Here is a 19251-nt window from a genome sequence, read left to right as displayed (position 1 = left end):
GTGTAACCTGAAGTAAACTTACAGTTTTACAAAAAGTATGAAAAAATTTAAGATTTTACAAGGTGCAATTGTGCTCAGAACAATTTTCAAAACGTAGGTCATGCATCATATCTTTACAAGGATAAAGAAAACGTGATTTCGAGCAACTCTTTAGTGATGAGAGGTGTCATCACTCTGAGCTACAATTGTACTACTGATTTCAAACAATTTATGAATAATGTTTGAAGTGAATGGTAAATTTAAGAGCTGGCCAGCCAAAGGATGTTTTGGAATTTTTTTGAAATCATATTTGTTTTGTAAGTAAACTCAGACGTACAACTCTGTGACAAATAATAATAAAAGATTCTTAATAATTACGATTGAAATTTGTAAAATGAACCCTAATAAAATAATTAAGCCATATTAATGATAGATCGCAATAAAGACTAACGAAATTAAGATGAAATGCGGATAAGAATTCAACAGCGAAAGGTACACTTAAGCTTAATGCATTATACTGGCAACATATAAGGATATAATATTTATCCTTATATCGAAATGAGGAAAGGAATGATCGAGGATCACATGGAGAAAAAGGGAAACGAGGTGTATAAAACGATGGAGAAGATGATCTCGTAGGGTATGATGATGAGGAAATAAGTTATGTTATATGATGGATATCAAGTAACGCTATAAGTATCAGCATCAGTATTAGAAGTTATAAGTCATATAAGTAGAAATAGGAAGAATTAAGTTGGAGGACCCCAGTATAAAGATAAATGTAATGCATATACATATATGCATTAGTGAACGCAAGGATGACGAGAAATATAAAAGAAAGCATAATAAGACATATATAAACGTATCAACAAATATGTAATAAGATAAAGGAAGAGGAAGTTCTAAAGGTATATTAGGACTATTATCAAGATAGTTACAGTAACAGAAAAACTGTCATAAAAGATACGACAAGTAAAGGACGTGGCGATATTTCATCACCATCGAATGGATAGGAATAAATTATATTCAAGGAACCACATGTATAAACTATGAGATTGCCAGAAAGAGAACTAATAAGTGTATAAGGAAGCCAAGGTTGTCTGAAGACTGACTAAGACCATATTATTAGAAATGGTAAAGTATAAAATGAAATGGACGAGGAAAATTGAAACTATTACTTAATTCTGAAATTGATAGGACTTGTATATAACTTAAATGTCACGTATGACTTGTAACACCTCAAGAAGAAGGCAAAAAACAATACAAGAGTAAATTGAAGAATGATGGTGACAAGTATAAAGGAAATAAAGTATATAGGCGATGCTTAGTAAAGGTAAGGATGAAGTTGAGCGAATGCTAGCAAGTGAGAAGGAAAAATTGTAAAATCGAAGATTTGAACTGTTTATACGGTAAGAAGGATTCACAAGAAATACATGATTAAAACGTATGAAGTTATCGGTTATCGAATAACTTAAATACAAAAGCGGATAAGTCACAAAATTTAGCAGATTAATTAAGATCTAAAGATAAGTGTTGAAGAGACATACAGAGCTCCTATGAGATCGATGTAAATGGAGAATCTGAACGTAATGAAAAGACAGCTTTGACTGATAAGTCAATAGAAGACTCAAGACGATCTTCAAGAATCAAAAGGAAGAAGGAGTGAAAAGAATAAGATTATGGATAGTATAAATAAGTAAAGATAACTACGTGAAATATTTAATTAAGATCAACGTGAAGCGGAATGTTTATAGCAAAAGTGAATGGTTCTTAACTAACCTAGTAACGTGAAGCTCACCATAGCTTGAATAAGGAAAGGAAAGAGAAACTAAAGATAGAATAAGGTGTATCGGACTCAACTTCGCTGAGAAACGACAACTATAGTAGACGGAATACGACTTGAAAGGAACTAATTGATAAATAAACTAAGTATCAGAAAGTGAAAGGGAGAAATAAGAAATAAAGATAACCACCTAAGAAAGGAAAATGGCACGAAGAATGACAGCAAGAGTTATGATTGCAGATTTACGACTATAAGAGCGAATACTCATTTACATATAAGTGAAGTAAGTATTTCATTACATATGAGAATAGCATGTCGACAACCATTCAAGCACAGACAAGCCAGATAACAATACGATGATTACAAAGGATGGAACAACAAATCGATAAGATATTAATCAACGGTTATCGGACACTAATGACAGCTAAAGAAGAAAAATATTGACCAGATAGTAATGACGCTAGAACTACGATTTTGAAGATACACCTAAAGCTACGCTTTATTAAAAGAGAAAAGGAATGGACCAGAGTAACGGTGAGAAAATTCTCAGTTACGCGGCGGCGAGGGGACACTATGGGAAGAATAAATTGTCAACTAACAAAAAGTATGAAGTTACAGTTGCAGGTGGATAAAGAACCAAATAGTCAGAATGAAGAGTTAAGAGTCAAAGTAAAAGAAGAAGTTGCTGCTGATGCATAGTAACGGACATCAAGAAAAGTATAAGAACAAAATTTCAAGGTTTTAGCAAGTTGCAAGAAAATTCGAGGACGAATTTTGATAAGAGGGGAAGAATGTAATACCCCGTAAGTTTAAATTATCTAATTGGACCACGTGTCCAGTTTTGAGTGGCTGGAGTGGCAGCATCGGAAAGATTTACGAGAAGTTAAGATAAATAAAATCTTAGTAAGTTGGTTTCAGAAATATTATCATGGGGAATTTAATATTATATCTTAATTTAAAAGTTGAAATTGGGACTAAAAGAAAAAATCTCAAGAAAAGTTACAGAAATAAAGTTTAGGTACCAAATTGGTAATTAACCAATTAAGTCTCAAGAATCGAAGTTTATAAGTTTTGACGGGAAAATAAAAATTCTTGGATCGTATCATTTATTGGATATAAATAATACGTATACGAAAAGATTAAGGTAATAATTAATTAAGTGATACGTTAAAATAGAAGTTTAAAAGAGAAGTGGTTTAAGTTAATAAAATGGAGGATCAAAGTGGCAAATTAACCATGTTATATATATATATATATATATATATACATTCCTATATGAATCATTGAGAAACAGAAAGAAGGATCGAGAGAAGAAGAGAACGAGAAGGAGAATCGTGCGATCATTACGGTTTCACCGTTTCTCGGCCGAATCACGCGTTCTTGGTGTCAAACTTCTCGAAATCGGATCCTCTATCATTCTTGAGCTTCAAATCAAGGTAAGAACGAGTTATAAAGGTGGAAATTGATAATTGGTGATTGTTTTGAAGTTTAAATATTAAGTGTATTGTAATACCCCAAAATATTTAATTGATTTAATTGGACCACGTGTCCAGTTTTGAGTCGCAGAAGTGACGATATCGGAAAGTTTTCCGATAAATAAGTTTTAGCAGGTCGGTTTTAGAAAAGGTTATTATGGAGAAAACTTATATTATATTCTTTATTCTAAAGTTGGAATTGGAATTTAATGGAAAAATGATGAGAAAAGTCTAAAATAAGGTATAGGGACCAAAGTGGTAATTTAGCCACTTTGTGTCGAAAATAGAAATATTGGATTTTGACGGAAAAGTGTTATATCGAGCTTCGTATTATTTATCGGATATAAATAATACGTATAAGTCGTAATAAAAGAGTTTAACGATTTAGCTATGGACTAAATCGTAAGAAAGAAAAGTTTAAAAGATAAATGATAAGAAACAAAAAGAACAAGGACTCAAGTGAGATTTTAACCAAATCATATATAATTAAGGAATTATGAATGAAGAAGAGGAATCAGAGTCGAGAAGCTTCAGTCGATCGATTTCCGTCGTTTCGCCGCCGTTTCTCCGTACGACGTCCGATTCGCGTGATTTTTGCGGCAATCTCTTCAGAATTGAAAGCTCCATCGATTTCAAGCTTCGTTTTAAGGTAAGATTTTGAGAATTGGTGCCGAATTTGAGTTCTATGGGCTGTTTTAGTTTAGGAATTGAAATTATCGATTTAAACTCGATTTTAGCGTTTTTGGAGAAACAAAGTTACGGGTTTTGTTGGAAACAGAGTATTTGGCATGTATGGCAAGTGATAGCACGACGGGAAGCCCGGAAACGATGTTTCTGGGGACTGCGTGCAGATCGCACGTGGTGTGCGATCGCACACCCGTGGTGTGCGAACGCACACCTGTGATGGTGTGCGAACGCACACCAGTGAAGGTGTGCGAACGCACACCAGTGAAGGTGTGCGAACGCACACCAGTGAAGGTGTGCGAACGCACACCCGTGGTGTGCGAACGCACACCAGTGAAGGTGTGCGAACGCACACCCGTGGTGTGCGAACGCACACCACCTTGTGCAGACGCGTATTCCATGAGGGACTAAAACGGACTTTTTGTCCGAAGGACTAAAATAGACTTAGCTCGACGTTTTACGCAAGTAACGATAATGTAAAGTATTAAGAAAATTATATAACTCTCGGATACAAGGAGTAGTATTTGGTAAGTCATGGATACGACTAAGAGTTTCTGAATACGAGAATAATACCAAGAATGAAACCAATATTTAAATTATGAAAATATTATACATATTAAAGTATGAAGTGCACGTCTAATCATAAACAATTTATCAGACGTGTCAGCGAATAGTGGAGTCAGTAGAAGTGGACTAGCGAGGGCATACCATCAGACCGATCATATCATTTCTTGGATTGCGGTTACAGTGAGTTGCACTTTACTTTCGTGTATTATATATTAAAGTTATTTTATATAGATATATATACTGTTTATACGCATCGCATTACATATAATTGATTGAAATGTTATATGTTTACTTAATTTCTATATACGAGAACTAGTATGCGATCCGAAGAAACTAGCTACCTATTGGGTGTCAATAGGCTGTGTGATCACCAGTATTGAGTCAGTCTAGTGTGTTTGCATTTGAGAAATGATTGGATATGTATGATATGATATGAATTCGATACGAGAGTGAACTCGGCTACGGTGTAGCCTGGAAGTCCCCGTATCTAGTGGGCTGGGCCCACCAGTGAGTTGGACTCACAACTTGAGATTTATAATTGGATTGAACGATATATGATTATTCGAGAGATGTGTCGCATGCTAGGATATTAGTTTCGTACAGATCAAATACATGTTTATATGTTTTATATTAATATTTTCTTGAGATGCGATGCTATGTTTTAATATTAATACTGTTAGTAAATGACAACTCACTCAGTATTTCCCCAAATACTGACCCCTCACCTTTGATGTCTTACAGGTGCTTAGTTTGTGGACCTAGATAGAAGCCAATTTTGGAGTGCAGAAGTCATCTGTATATGTTAGTTTATGACTTCTGTGAATGCTGCAGTAGTGGTCCTGTGTCGGTAGAACAGTAGCCTAGACAGCAGTTTATTTTTATTGTATATATTAACTGCTGTTATTGTTTTATATGCTTTTTTTGATAGGCTACGTGTTTTGTATATGATCCACGGCCCCAGTTGCCGGTGTGATGTTTTGAGACACTAACTGATGTTTATAGTACCGCGAGGCTAGTTCGTACAAGGTACGGTAACTAGAGCCCGCGAGGTTTTGAAACAGTTAGTGTAAATGTATGATTATATATTATATATATGTGTATCGCTTCCGTTGTTTGATATTGTTTATTTTATATTATATTTGCAAAAAATTAATTGTGATTTTAGGCTTGCTACGGGTTCCGGAGCTACCACTCCCGTTCCCTAGCGCCGGTTGCGGCTCCATAGTTTTGGGTCGTGACATGTATGTTGAATTCGTCGTAGCTAGCTCGATTTTGTGTTTTTGAGGAAACGAAAATACGGGTTTTGAAGGAAGCGGGGTCTTGTAGGTGTATGGAGTGTAGGAGCACGTCGGGGTGCCCGAAAAATGGTTTTTCGGGGCTATGCGTGGCTAGCGCCGCTGTTCGAATGCACAGAAGAGCTGTGCGCCCGGACAATAATCTGTGCGGACGCACAGTGGGTTCAAGAGGACCAAAATGGGCTTTTTATCCTATTTGACCTAGATTTAGATTTTTATGGATATTAAACCCTAAAGATGAATTAAGGACCCCGATAATTTAGAGTTTTGAGGTAAGCTCGACCGTTTTGGTAGTTAATGATAATGGAAAGCGTTAAAAAGATTATACAATCGGTGAATACAAGAAATGGTATTTGTTAAAACGTGGATGTAATTAAAAGATTATCAAATCCATAAATACACTAGAAATGAAGTTTAATCAACTTAAAACCTAGAAGTTAAAAGTATTATGCATGTAAAACACGAGATTCACGTCTAACTATTAAACGTCAATTAATATGTATCAGACGTGTCAGCGAACGGTGAGGTCAGGAGACGTGGACTAGTACGAGCATACTATCATATCAACCACATTATAGATTGGGTAGCGGTCCATGTGAGTTGCTCTTTACTTTCGTGTATTATCTATAAAAGTTATTTGATATTATATCTTATATATATATTATTTAAACGCATCGCATTATATATGACTTGTTGATATGTAATATGTCTTGATTGATTCTTATATATATGAATCTAGTATGAGATGCTAAGAAACTAGCTACTTATTGGGTGTCAATAGACTGTGTGATCACAAGTAACCAAGTCAGTCTAGTGTAATTAGACAAGTAAAGATGATTTGAAAAGTGCATACGAAAATGAATACGGAAGTTGGATATGTGAATAGTAGATACGAGGTTGAACTATCTCGGGACCCGTATCTAGTGGGTTGAACTCGGTTGAACTATCTCAGGACCCACAACTTGGGATTAAGCAGTGGCATGAGTTGACCCAATTGAATTATTTGGGGAATATGCCGCGTGGTCGCGGTTGAACTCGGTGGAACTATCCCGGGACCAAGCCAAAGGTTGAATTCTAATATATGTGATATGTGACAAGTAGGTCGTATTAGGTTTCAGGCTTTTAGTTTCGAACGGATCAAATGCTTGATTACATGTATTTTCGTATTATTACTTTATTTGAAATGCGAGGTATTTTATAATACCGTTAGTAATTTGCAAACTCACTCAGCATAGTCTGACCCTGTTGTTGTTTAAATATTTTCAGATGCTTAGTGTCTGAACCTAGCTAGAGGGCGTTTTTTGGATCCGGAAGTCAGCGGTACATGCATAGTTGTTGACTTCCGTAGCGCTGCACTAGTGATGACCTTCAGTTGGCAGAGTCGTGGCCAGTAACAGTCGTATTGTATTTGCTATTTATATGACTGTTGTTTGTTTATATCTTTTGTGGACCACAATAGTTATTTTGTCTCACGAGGCTAGACGCCCGTGATGCGACAAACACTAGTTGTATATAGTGCAATTGGGCTAGTACGTACGCAGTACGGAGGTGATATGCCCACGTGTATATGTTCTTATATTTATGTTATGTATTTGTGACGTATGTTCTTTCGTTTGTGATGTCATTATTTGATTATTATTTGCGAAAAAGTTTTAGTCATTTTAAGCTTGCTACGGGTTTTGAAGCTACCACTCCCATTCCCTAGCGCTGGTTGCGGCTCAATAATTTGGGTCGTGACAATTTTTCTATTATCTGGTGACCATTATCCTCTAATGTCCTGGCTATCTCGGATCTCACGTTTCGAGTTTCAGTTTTATTCTTCTATGTCTACGTTGGTAATTCTTTTTCCTGGCTTAGTGATGATCGTTCATGGTGAGGTTGCTTCGGTCCTAACTGATGTTACTACTACGTTATCACAATTAAATTCGGATTAACACTTGTTGGCTAAGAAAAAATGTGCTAAAAGTTAGTTTTAGTGCCAAAAGTATTAAAAAGACTATCGGGACCCTACGGGTTTGGTTATGGTTAATTTTAGTCCCTAAAATATGCAAATTGGCTCATAAACTTCAAAGTTGTTGCAATTAGTCCAATTCCTAAACTTAGACTACAATTTCTTTGGATTTTTAAAGGCTATATGCGGCTAATTACGTTTTAATCCTCCAAATTTGTAGCTATGCACAGATTACACCTGCTTGGATTCCAGTAAGCAAATATGTAGCTCGTCACCCGGACATATTTCTCTAGAAATCATCATTAAACGTTTCAGTCCCTTATCAATTTTTACTTGTCCGAAAAATAGACGTCTATTGTGACATAAAAATAGGCTAAAGTAATTTTTGGTGCTCATAAGTGTTAAATGGGACCCTAAGGGTTTGAGTATGATCAATTTAGTTCGCCAAACTTGCAGATTAATTGGCCACAAATTCCTGACATATTATAATTAGTCCAATTTTTTAGACTTAGAACATGATCTCATTGGATTTTTATAAGCTATTTGCAGCTAATTATGTTTCAATCCTTCAAGTTTGCAACAACGCACATACCTGACCAGTTTGAATTCAATTAAGCGGACCACAAGCTCATCATCCAGAATTTTTTTTTCTGAAAGTTAGATGTCTACACAATTATTCTTAGCTAATCTTTTAATTTTTAAAAAAATTTAATTTATATTATATAGTTATAATTATGTGGTATATTTGGAGGCTAAATAAAACCTTCTAAACGACTTCTTTTGTAGTTTATTATCTATTTTGAGACGAACTCGCTTAGTTTTGTTAAACAATCTTTTATAGTTGTATTTTTAATAATTATACCAATAAAAGTTAGGGTTGATGTCACCTTATAACACAACCTTTCGTGTTTTTTTAATTTTAAGCATAAAATACAATTGGTCTTGATGGAGTCTGCCTTCTGAACCGGTAAATGAGACCTGCAAAACAGGGTAGAAGCTAAACGGACGGTGTTTCTCCGATTAACTCTCCGATGCAAAAGTCAGTTTAGAGCTTTGAGCAGCGTTTTGAGTATATGAATGTAATTGTGTTTTTAGGCATACCTCGTGCTCCTTTTATAGTAGATGATTTGCATACCTAGCAGTGTTGTAGTAGGAAAGTGCATCCTACTTTGTAGGGATTGACCCTCATTTGGCGTGATCTTGTTTATTCAGACATGAGTCCTATTTAGGAACGTCTTCCTGAATAATCTCCTCTTCCTAATTTAGAGCTTATCTTTCTAAGTTGGAGTTTGTATCCAAATAGGAAGGTACTTCGAGATTATGTAGTAGATCTGGCGATCTATCAGAATCCCAGGATCAACGTGCTTTGGCCGAGTCCTAAGGGATCAGGTCTTCATCTTGTTGAACGTCGTAATGGTGAATCCTATGGATTCTGCCGTCTTACTTATATATTGTTCTTCTGATGGGAGTCCGGTATCACCTGAGAGTGGATCTCATGTGACTTGTCTCCATTGTAGTTAAGGTAGGATTCGGTATCCATCATTAGCCCCCCGCAAGTGAGCTGAAGTCTTGGTATTTATGCCTTGGTAAATTTTGGCTCTTTAGGAGCTGAGTCGTTTCATATTTTGGCGAGTCGTTTCATATTTTGGCGAGTCGTTTTACTTCTCTAGTAAGATTCTATTTTTTCTTTTTACTGCCATGTGGCGTTCATCGGCGAGTGGTAATTCCTGGATGAAGGACAAGTGTCTTGCTTGTGCGCCATTTGTCGTTCATCTGATTTGACCCTTAAGGTTTCGTCTCTTCAACTTCTTGATCTCTTTTTCGGGGTATATAAGTGTTTGTTTATCATTTTTTTTCTTTTACTTCTCAAAAGTTTAAGTATCAATTATTTTCTAATTATCTCAGAAGTTTAAGTATTTTGTTAAATTTTATTAAAAACTTAGGGGTTTATTTTGTCCTTTTACATTTTAATAATCTTCTTCTTCGTTTAGATTTAGGGTTCATATTTCTAATTTTCTTCTTCTCTTTCACCGACAATCACCACCACCAAGCTTAATTAAACCTGTCAACACCAGTTTGTAGCTGTCAACCACCGCCACCATCTACAACAACCACAAGAGGAATCACAGCTCGAATTTGTTTTGATGTGGAGAACAGCGGCATTACCTGTTGAAGCTATTGATAGCAAAGACGACTGTTGAAGGAGACTTCAGCTTTCCGATGAACCATCGACTGCGAGGCGGCAATTTTTCAAGTGCTGGAGTGTCTTGAAGGAGGCGGTAGCTTTTCAAATACGGCAAGGTGGAAGCGGCAGCGAGGCAGAAGCTTTTCCTAATTTTATAAGTTAACAGATCTTTTATTTTTAGGGGTTTTTGTCTTACATTCCCAAATACAGCAAGTCGCTTTGTTAAAGACGAGCCAGCAGATGGAGGAGCATCAGCGGTAGTTTGGACGGTAAAAACGGTGGCAATTTGTTTAGATTAGGGCTTTCAATTTTCTACGTATTCTTTAATTTTTTTCTTCTTAGTTGTTGGAGTAATTTGGACTTTGTTTATTTCATTTTCTTGAATATTTTTAGATTTTGTTCTTGGTGGTTTGATTGTTTACCGGCAGAAGAATGGTGATGGTTGCCGGTGAAGGGAGAAAGAAGATAATGAGATGAAAAAGAACTGAAAAAGTCCCTAATTTGTTATTTATTAGAGTTTTAGTTAATTAGAATTATTTACAGTTTTAATTAAAATTAATTAAAGATAATTATAGCTAATTTTTAAAATTAGATAATCTCACTCTCTTTTTTGGTCAAAAGGGTGAAACTGATCCGGTTTTGTATAGTTGTGGGATAATTTGATCCGATTTTACGAGGTTGGGCTTAATTGATCCTTCGTGCCAAGTTTAGGGGTTTTTTTTAACCTTCACTCAAATGTAATCTATATACTTATATAATTGAGAGGACCGACGGAGCCCTCTCATTCAATCTCACCAAATACTGCATTCTCATTAGTTCCCACATTTTGTAAAACACATATTTTGTTTAAGTATATTTTCTAAAACACATATTTTGTTTAAGTTAAATAATTATTATGATTTCTAACTTAATTTATTATTAAATTTTAATAATTCAGTTTGAATATACATCAACTTTCTTATCGATAGAATTTGGTAGAAAAAGATAATAGTTAATTAGTGATTAGTTAAACCTCCTAATATACATCAACTTCTTAAATTAAAAAAAAAACAAAAGGTGAAAAAGTTTACATCAACTTTGTTAATCCAGAAGATACCGAAACAGAATAATGGTTTGTTAGAAGGAATTTCAAAGTTTAATATATATCAATCGTTTTCTTTTCATTATGCAAATCAAACCTTTGGTAAAAGCTTTGCTAATTATTACAACTATGTGGTGGCGGCTGGGGAGGCACTAACAATCGTTTTTCCTTTTTGTCACATGAATGAGGTGATTACCATTTTATTTTATTACTATTATTTAGTTTGATGAATATTTAAAAATCAATTGTCCAGTTAAATCAATTCAAAGAACAGTGTGCAGATTTGGAGTTTGATTAGAGAAATTTTTATAGATCCAATATTTAATCATGAAGGGTTTCAGGTATGTATGTATAATAATAATATATATTTTGACTCTTTTTTTTTTAAAAAAAGACTATGACCGCAAATAATTTTAAAAAGTCTATGTACATTACGATCTTACTACTATAATATTGCTGTTTAGATTATCTGCAAGTTACTTATAGAATGTTGAAATAATTTTTTTAAGAAGAGATGGTCGATTTTTTGATGGCAAGGCATATATACAAACAGAATGGTTTGTACTCTTAAAACTCCTTTTTTATTTGTATTATCATTTATCAGTTTAAAGGTGCAATCTGTTATATTTTTATTTTCAATATATGTAAGTTCATTATTGAGTTTGAGTTGGAAAATGCTAAATTCTTCTCTGAATAATTGGAAATAAAATTCTGATTACATTTATATGTGAGGGTTGAAATCACATAAATGATTTAGTATTACTAGAATTTCTTATCCAAACACAAATAATCTACTATTTTTCTAAATGAATCTTTATGTTTAATTGTTTAAATTAATAACTAATAGAATTTCCATTATAAAAAAGTACAAAATATTAGAATTGACAGTGATGGATATTCGGAAGAGGTTGGAATTTTTATATATGTTGCTGGCCATTTGGAGAGTTAATATATATTACTGGAGTGACAATTTGATAATTTCATGAATAATACATGTTTTTGTGTTGCATATGATCTTTATTGGTAAAGTTTTCAGTTTTCTTATATCATTATGTTTTAGTCCGTATTGGAGGTTGTTTTATCATGTATTTATGATAACACGACTATTGAAAAAAAGTTTCATAGTTCTGTTAGCAGTTTTATAAAATTTATTAGTAGAACGTAATTTATAGACTGCAATTTTATATTATTTAATCACTATATCACTTACGGAATTAATAAAGAATTCATTCATTTTATGTATGTATTGTATTTAATATTTATATATATATCAATAATTTAATTTACACTAAATTATAGGGATATAATCGATCCAGATAGAACCATTAATACTACAATTAATGGCTATACAAAACACTAATCTATCCTTTTCCAATGCATATACCTATAAGGGTGAAACGGTAAAATATAATTATTTAATGATAAAAAAATACTATTATATCATTTTATCTGGATAATATGGAAAAAATCAACACACTGAATTGTTTTTATTAGGAACATGGACAACTATTTGGGACAAAACAAAATAGACTATTATTTTGAGATGAAAGGAGTATATTTTATTACAAAAAATAGTTGCGAAAATTTGTAGTGAAACAGAAGTCCATTGGAGAGATAAACATAGAATTTCAACACAAAATATTTATAAAACTATTAAATGCAAAAAATAAATCATAGTTGTTTGATATTTAAAAATAACTAATATAAAAATTTAAAGACTAAATTTTAATTTTATAATTTACATATTAAATTTTTATCATTATTTGTATGATTTATTAAAAAATATTTATTATTTTAATTAAATATTAATTAGATTCCGCGCAAATGCGCGGGTTTGCGACTAGTTTCACATAATTTGGATTGGATGTTGGGTGGGATTGAGGAATATGAGCAGCGGTCACAACCTAAAGAAAAGCCGGCCACAGCTTATTACAGTGTTCACTTTTTTTTTTCTCTCTCTCCAACTTATAATTTAAGCTTAATTACTTAAAAAATTTACATTTTGTAATATTTTTTTTATACCATGACCTAGAAAAAAATTCATTTGTACTTTCTTTTTGATTTTTTATTTCCAACTCTACCCTAAAGTATTAAATTGAACTTTTTTTATCTAAAAAAAACTTAAAATAATCCTTCATTTTTTAACTTATTTGTGGTTTTTCAAATAGAAAAAAGATAATATAACCCTTCTATTTAATTATTTTTAATATTTTCATCCTATAATTAATTAAATTGTTAAAAAATAAAATTTTGGGGTATAATTAAAAACGAAAAATCAAAAAAAGGGTACAAATGAACTTTTTCGTAGGTCATGATATAAACGAAAAATTGTTTCAAAGTGGAGTTTTTTTTTAAATAATTAGGCCTATAATTTAATAATTTTGCAAAGTTATGCTTTCCCTCTCATTTTCCTCATTTCTTCAGTGTTCTCATTCTCACCACTAAACTCCCTTCTTCTTTCATAATGTCACCAAACACTCTCACATAATGCAAGAGACCCTCCTCCACATCTCTCAACCTACGGAAGACAAAACCCAACACCACCCAGTCCACCACCTCCTCGTCCCACCCACCCGCTTACACCGATCCCAGGCCATCAACTCCCGGCGCGTCACTCCCACGCGCACCGAAACCACCACCAGCACTTCCTCAGCGCCCGAGAAGCTCCTCCCCAACGGCGACATATACACGGGGGCGTTCTCGGGGAGCGTGCCGCATGGGAAAGGGAAGTACTTATGGTCAGACGGGTGCATGTACGAAGGGGAATGGAAGAAGGGCAAAGCGAACGGGAAGGGGAAATTCTCATGGCCATCGGGCGCAACCTACCAGGGGCACTTTAAGGACGGCAGAATGAACGGAGACGGCACCTTTGTCGGAGTGGAGGGAGACTGTTACAAAGGGCAGTGGCTGTGTGATAGGAAACATGGGTATGGCAAGAAATGGTACGGTAACGCCGACGTTTATGAAGGGTGGTGGAGGTACAATTTGCAAGACGGTGAAGGCAAGTATAAATGGGGTAATGGGAATGAGTATTTTGGGGAGTGGAAAAATGGGATTATTCATGGCAAAGGAGTTCTGGTTTGGGCTAATGGCAATAAATATGAAGGACAGTGGGAGAACGGTGTGCCCAAAGGTAAAGGGGTTTTTACTTTCGGCAATGGCGATGGGAATGCCAGATTTGAAGGCAGTTTAAAGAGATCTTCCTGTGCAGACGGCGGCGGCGGCGGCGGTAATAATTATTTTAATTATCATCCCAGACTTTGTATCTGGGAGTTGGACGGCGAGGCTGGTGATATTACTTGTGATATTGTTGATAATGTTGATTATGATAGTAAAGATGAAGATTGTAGTGCTAAAGACAGTGATACTGCTACAACTGTTGACATCTTGCAAAGTCCTTGCGGCTCTGCTGATGCTGATTTTAAGAAGCCAGGGCTACCTGTTTCCAAAGGCCATAAGAATTATGATCTGATGATCAATCTTCAACTCGGTATCAGGTGTTTTTAATATTTCGGTATAATTCTTATGCATTTTCTTTGGTTTTGATTGGATTCTTTGATTTACCTGTATCTTGCTGTGTGTAGATATTATGTGGGCAAGCATGATCTACTAATGCGCGAACTCAGGCAAACTGATTTTGATTCCAAGGAGAAGTTCTGGACCAGGTTTCCCCCGGAAGGATCCAAGCTCACACCTCCGCATCAGTCTGTAGACTTTAAATGGAAAGATTATTGTCCCATGGTCTTCAGGTATTGCTTTCGCTCTCTCTTCTCTTGTTCAACCAGACAAAACAAAGTGTTCGCATCTGATCGTTTATGTTATGGTGGTGATTGGTGTTTTTCGTATTTAGACATTTGAGGGAATTGTTTGCAATAGATCCCGCGGATTACATGGTTGCTATTTGCGGAAATGATGCACTTAGGGAATTTTCTTCCCCCGGAAAGAGTGGGAGTTTCTTTTATTTAACTCAAGATGATCGTTTTATCATAAAGACTCTGAAGAAATCTGAAGTTAAGGTCAGTTAATCATACTTCCAACTTATTAATTTATCGCATATAAAAGACTACCAGTTTTACCTATATGGAGATATATTTAGAGCAAAGTATTATGCCGTTAATTGATTGATATCTGATTTGTGGTAACTGGTAAACCATATTCAGGTACTCATTAGGATGCTATCGAATTATTACCAACATGTTTGCCGGTATAAGAATTCCTTGATTACAAAGTTCTTTGGTGTACATTGCGTGAAACAAGTTGGAGGGCAAAAGGTACGAGTCATCAGTGAAGTTTTTCATTTTAATTCTCTATCTGCCATATGCTTGCTAAATTATCTAATCATTGTTCACAATGGAATGTGTAATCAGATCCGTTTTGTTGTAATGGGCAATTTGTTTTGTTCCGAGTACCGCATTCATAAGCGGTTTGACCTAAAAGGTTCATCTTATGGTCGCGTAACTGATAAGGCTGAGGGAGAAATTGATGAGACAACAACACTTAAGGACCTAGATCTTAATTATGTATTTCGGATTGAAAGGTCATGGTATCAGGAGCTCATCAGGTAAACCCAAAATAGTTATATGTATTTCTTGCTTGCTGTGTTGTGAGACAGTACATTTTTTGTGTTTAATAATTGATCACTTATTATGTTATGTTTTCAGGCAAATCGATAGAGACTGTGAGTTTTTGGAAGCTGAAGGTATTATGGATTATAGTCTGTTGATTGGTCTTCACTTCCGTGACGATTACTCAAGTGATGAGTCAAAGACGTCACCCAATGGCCTGCATTTTGGTAAATTTCTTTTGCTTCGTTAATATCGGTAGAGTTTTAGACAGAACTCTCACGATTAGTATAGCAAGAGCTGATGTCCTACCTCGTGCCTTTATCAGAAAAGCAGAATATACATCACGATAAAACATCAATGAGAGGTTATCACTTGCTGCCCGATATGGATTGGGTTATGGAAGGCCGGTATGTGTTTTTTAGAACCTTATATATTTGTTTAAATTGGTCCTGATTGCTTTAATTATATATGATATGAATTCCCCAAACGTTCAACTCCAATCAAGAGGCATAATTAGTGTGATGTTTGGACAATGTGTGATAGTGGCATGGAAGTTTGGTTAAAATAATTATTGCAGAAATTACATGAACAGCCACAGATTGTTGGCTACTTAAGAACTCTCTGATTATGAGAGTGGATATTACATAGTAATACTTTTGTTACCATAAAAAGACTAAATGCTGGGGGGGCCTTCTCTTTTGACTGCTGTGCATGTGAGGCATGTTTAACTTTGGTTGGTGATGGACTGAGGACTTGGAATTATTAAGCAAAAGAGGCTCTCTTTATCAAATGTCAGTTGCATATACCCAACAAAATGTAGGTACAGTTTAATAACAAAGAAAACCTATAATTTGGGTTGTTGGATTGACTGAAAAGTGAAAGTGGGTGGGGTCATTTTGCCCTTTTAATTTGTTGTTTAGTCCTATTCCAATATCTGTGAAACTGAAACAACAAAGCAACAGCTTGTGCTTTTTGAACTTGTGTCCAATAAACTTATGCATTGGAATCTTTTACACTTTTTTTTGTCATATGGTATTTTAGGTCTAACATGTAAATAAACATGCCCTATTGTATATGTTATTTTCTTGATATTGAAGCAATGACAAACTGAAATTCAAACGAAACTGATATTCCAGGGGTCCGTTTATCCGGTTAGGAGCAAACATGCCAGCAAGAGCAGAGCGTGTTGAGCATGGGAGCTGTGGAAATGTTAATTCAACAGGTCAGATGTTTGACGTGGTTCTGTATTTTGGCATCATTGACATCCTTCAAGATTATGATATTAGTAAAAAACTAGAACATGCATACAAGTCTTTGCAAGTGGATGCCACTTCCATCTCAGCTGTTGATCCAAAGCTATACTCCAAAAGGTTCCGAGATTTTATACACAGAATTTTTACGGAGGATAGGTGATGAATGAAGGGAAACCGGATGTCAAAACTAAAACAAAAAAAATGAAACGTAACCTCGGGCCCAAGTCTAGGTCGCATACACGGCAGCCAGGCGAGTGGTTTCCTGGACCGTGAATGAGGTGTTTGATGGGCTGATCAAATTGAAGTTGCATATGCGGTTAAATATTAGAATTCTGAAGGTGAAAATGCAGCAATTTGTTTCCGTTAGCTATGAGAACTCGAAGTTGCCATGAATGGAAGTCGGAATGAGAACGTATATTGTCAAAAAGCAACAAGGATGAGTATGTATTGTGTATAGGAAAGAGCAGGTTTTCAAATTTTGAAGAGAAGAAAAAGAAAAATATTGAACATGTCTTTTTGTCACATTCGTTCTTTTATTTGTCTACTACTATAAAGCAAAGCAAGCCATGAAAATAAGAGAAAAGCATAAAGGAAAAGATGTCTCATTTGTTTTCTGTCTTTATTGAATTCAAACTATATACTTTTCATAAATAACTACCTAACATTACATTATTATTATATTGTTAAACAATTTCACCATTATTTTCTGGGAAGTTTAGGTATTTACTCCAAAAATAAAAATATTTGCACATTTTACCTCAATACAGAAAAGTTGCAGAAAATACCTCACGTTTTTTTCAGATTTATGTTTTTACTCTGGGTTTAAAAATATTTATGATTTTACTCCGTTATCATCTGATTATCATTAATCCTTCTGTAATTATATTTTTGCCCACGTTATCATCCAATTATCATAATCTTATCATATTTCATTATCATCTAGTTATCTTACTGCAGTGTTATGATAACAACATGATAATATACTGATACTGAGATGATAATTAGATACTGTTTTATCATAACATAATCATAGATATTATCATAACATTATCATATTTCATTATCATCTAGTTATCTTACTGCAGTGTTATGATAACAACATGATAATATACTGATATTGACATGATAATCAAATATTGTTTTATCATAACATAATCATAGATATTATCATAACATTATCATCTTGATACCATAAATATCATCATCTCGGTATCATATGATAATGTTATGATAACGAAATATGATAATATTATGATAACGATTTTATAATCAAACATTATTTTATGCAGAATTTTTTTCCCCGCAATGTTATGATAACTACATGATAATACAGTGATACTCATATGATAATCAGAGGCTGTTTTTTTATAAAAAAAATAATTTTTCTGCAGTGTTATGATAATGTGATGATAATGCAGTGATACTCATATGATAATCAGATGTTGTTTTGTTTGCAGAAAATCGTTTTTTCTGCAGAAAATCGTTTTTTTCATCATAAAAGCGTTTTTCATGCAGCTTTTTAGATCTAAAATTGAAATCAAGATTAATTTATTTAGATCTGAAAGTTAAAATGAATTGTATTTATCACCACGAATTAAGAAAAAAATGGCTAAAATCAAATATGAAAGAACGGCGGAGCGACGACGAAACAATGGCGGAGCGACAACGGATCGATGAAGGAACGATGACGAAAAAAAGAAGAAAAGTGGAGAAGAAAAGAAGAATAAAGAAGAAGAAGAAGAAGAAAAATGGCGAAAAAAAAGAAAGCAGAGAAGAGAAAGAAGAAGAAAGAGAAAGGAAAGAGAAAGAGAAAAAAAAGTGACAGATATTATATGATTAGAGTAAAAGAAATATGATTAGAGTAAAATAATAATAAAAAGTAGGTATAATCATAATATAAATATGTCTTAGAGTGAAAAAATAATTATAGTAAAAGGGTGAGGTATTTTCTCTATCTTTTCCTTTTTGAGGTAGGAAATCCTATTATTTTTAAAAAGAGAGTATTTTTCCTAATTTTCTCTTATTTTCTCAATAGCTATGGGCCTACGTCTTATTTCACTCTAAAATTAGTTGCGGAAATTACACCCCTTACTCTTTATTTTTGGCTTAAGGTCTGAAAAACTACCGACCTTTCAATTTTTTTTCAATAGCACCCTCACCTTATAATTTTTTCAATAGCACCCTATTTTGTATTTTTGGCTTTCAATAGCACTCTAAATTAAAAAAGTTAGATGATTTGATTATTATAAGGACGAAAATTTTCAAAAAAATTAAATTTAAAGGTGAAATCATACTTTTTTCTACTTGGACACTTTTAAACAAATCCTTTAATTTAAAAAAATTCAAATAAGTCTTTGAAAAATGAGTTTAATTTGATGATTAGGGTGCTATTGAAAGTCAAAAATACAAAATATGGTAAAATTGATTGTTTTA

General features: G+C 34.1%; 1 protein-coding gene across 1 annotated transcript; it reads left to right on the top strand.

Moving 5' to 3' along the window:
• The first annotated feature begins 13396 nt into the window (after positions 1 to 13396).
• On the top strand, positions 13397 to 17436 carry LOC126655356 (phosphatidylinositol 4-phosphate 5-kinase 2-like). Its single transcript, XM_050349494.2, has 8 exons — positions 13397 to 14497; positions 14585 to 14749; positions 14851 to 15016; positions 15161 to 15271; positions 15368 to 15561; positions 15662 to 15792; positions 15891 to 15972; positions 16702 to 17436. Exons 1-8 carry the CDS (start codon positions 13488 to 13490, stop codon positions 16976 to 16978), a joined length of 2136 nt encoding a protein of 711 aa, XP_050205451.1. The 5' UTR covers positions 13397 to 13487; the 3' UTR covers positions 16979 to 17436.
• Positions 17437 to 19251: the final 1815 nt, after the last annotated feature.

Source organism: Mercurialis annua, linkage group LG7 (genome assembly GCF_937616625.2).
Source record: "Mercurialis annua linkage group LG7, ddMerAnnu1.2, whole genome shotgun sequence".
NCBI lineage: Eukaryota > Viridiplantae > Streptophyta > Magnoliopsida > Malpighiales > Euphorbiaceae > Mercurialis > Mercurialis annua.
The sequence above is the reverse complement of the archived record's forward strand: the minus strand, read 5'-3'. Positions and strand labels throughout refer to the sequence as shown.

Excerpts from the sequence above, each read along its gene's own strand:
- LOC126655356 (XM_050349494.2), top strand. The coding sequence starts at position 13,488 with ATGCAAGAGACCCTCCTCCACATCTCTCAACCTACGGAAGACAAAACC. Across the intron at positions 15,017-15,160 it reads TGAAGAAATCTGAAGTTAAG|GTACTCATTAGGATGCTATC; the intron begins GTCAGTTAATCA and ends AACCATATTCAG. Across the intron at positions 15,272-15,367 it reads AACAAGTTGGAGGGCAAAAG|ATCCGTTTTGTTGTAATGGG; the intron begins GTACGAGTCATC and ends ATGTGTAATCAG.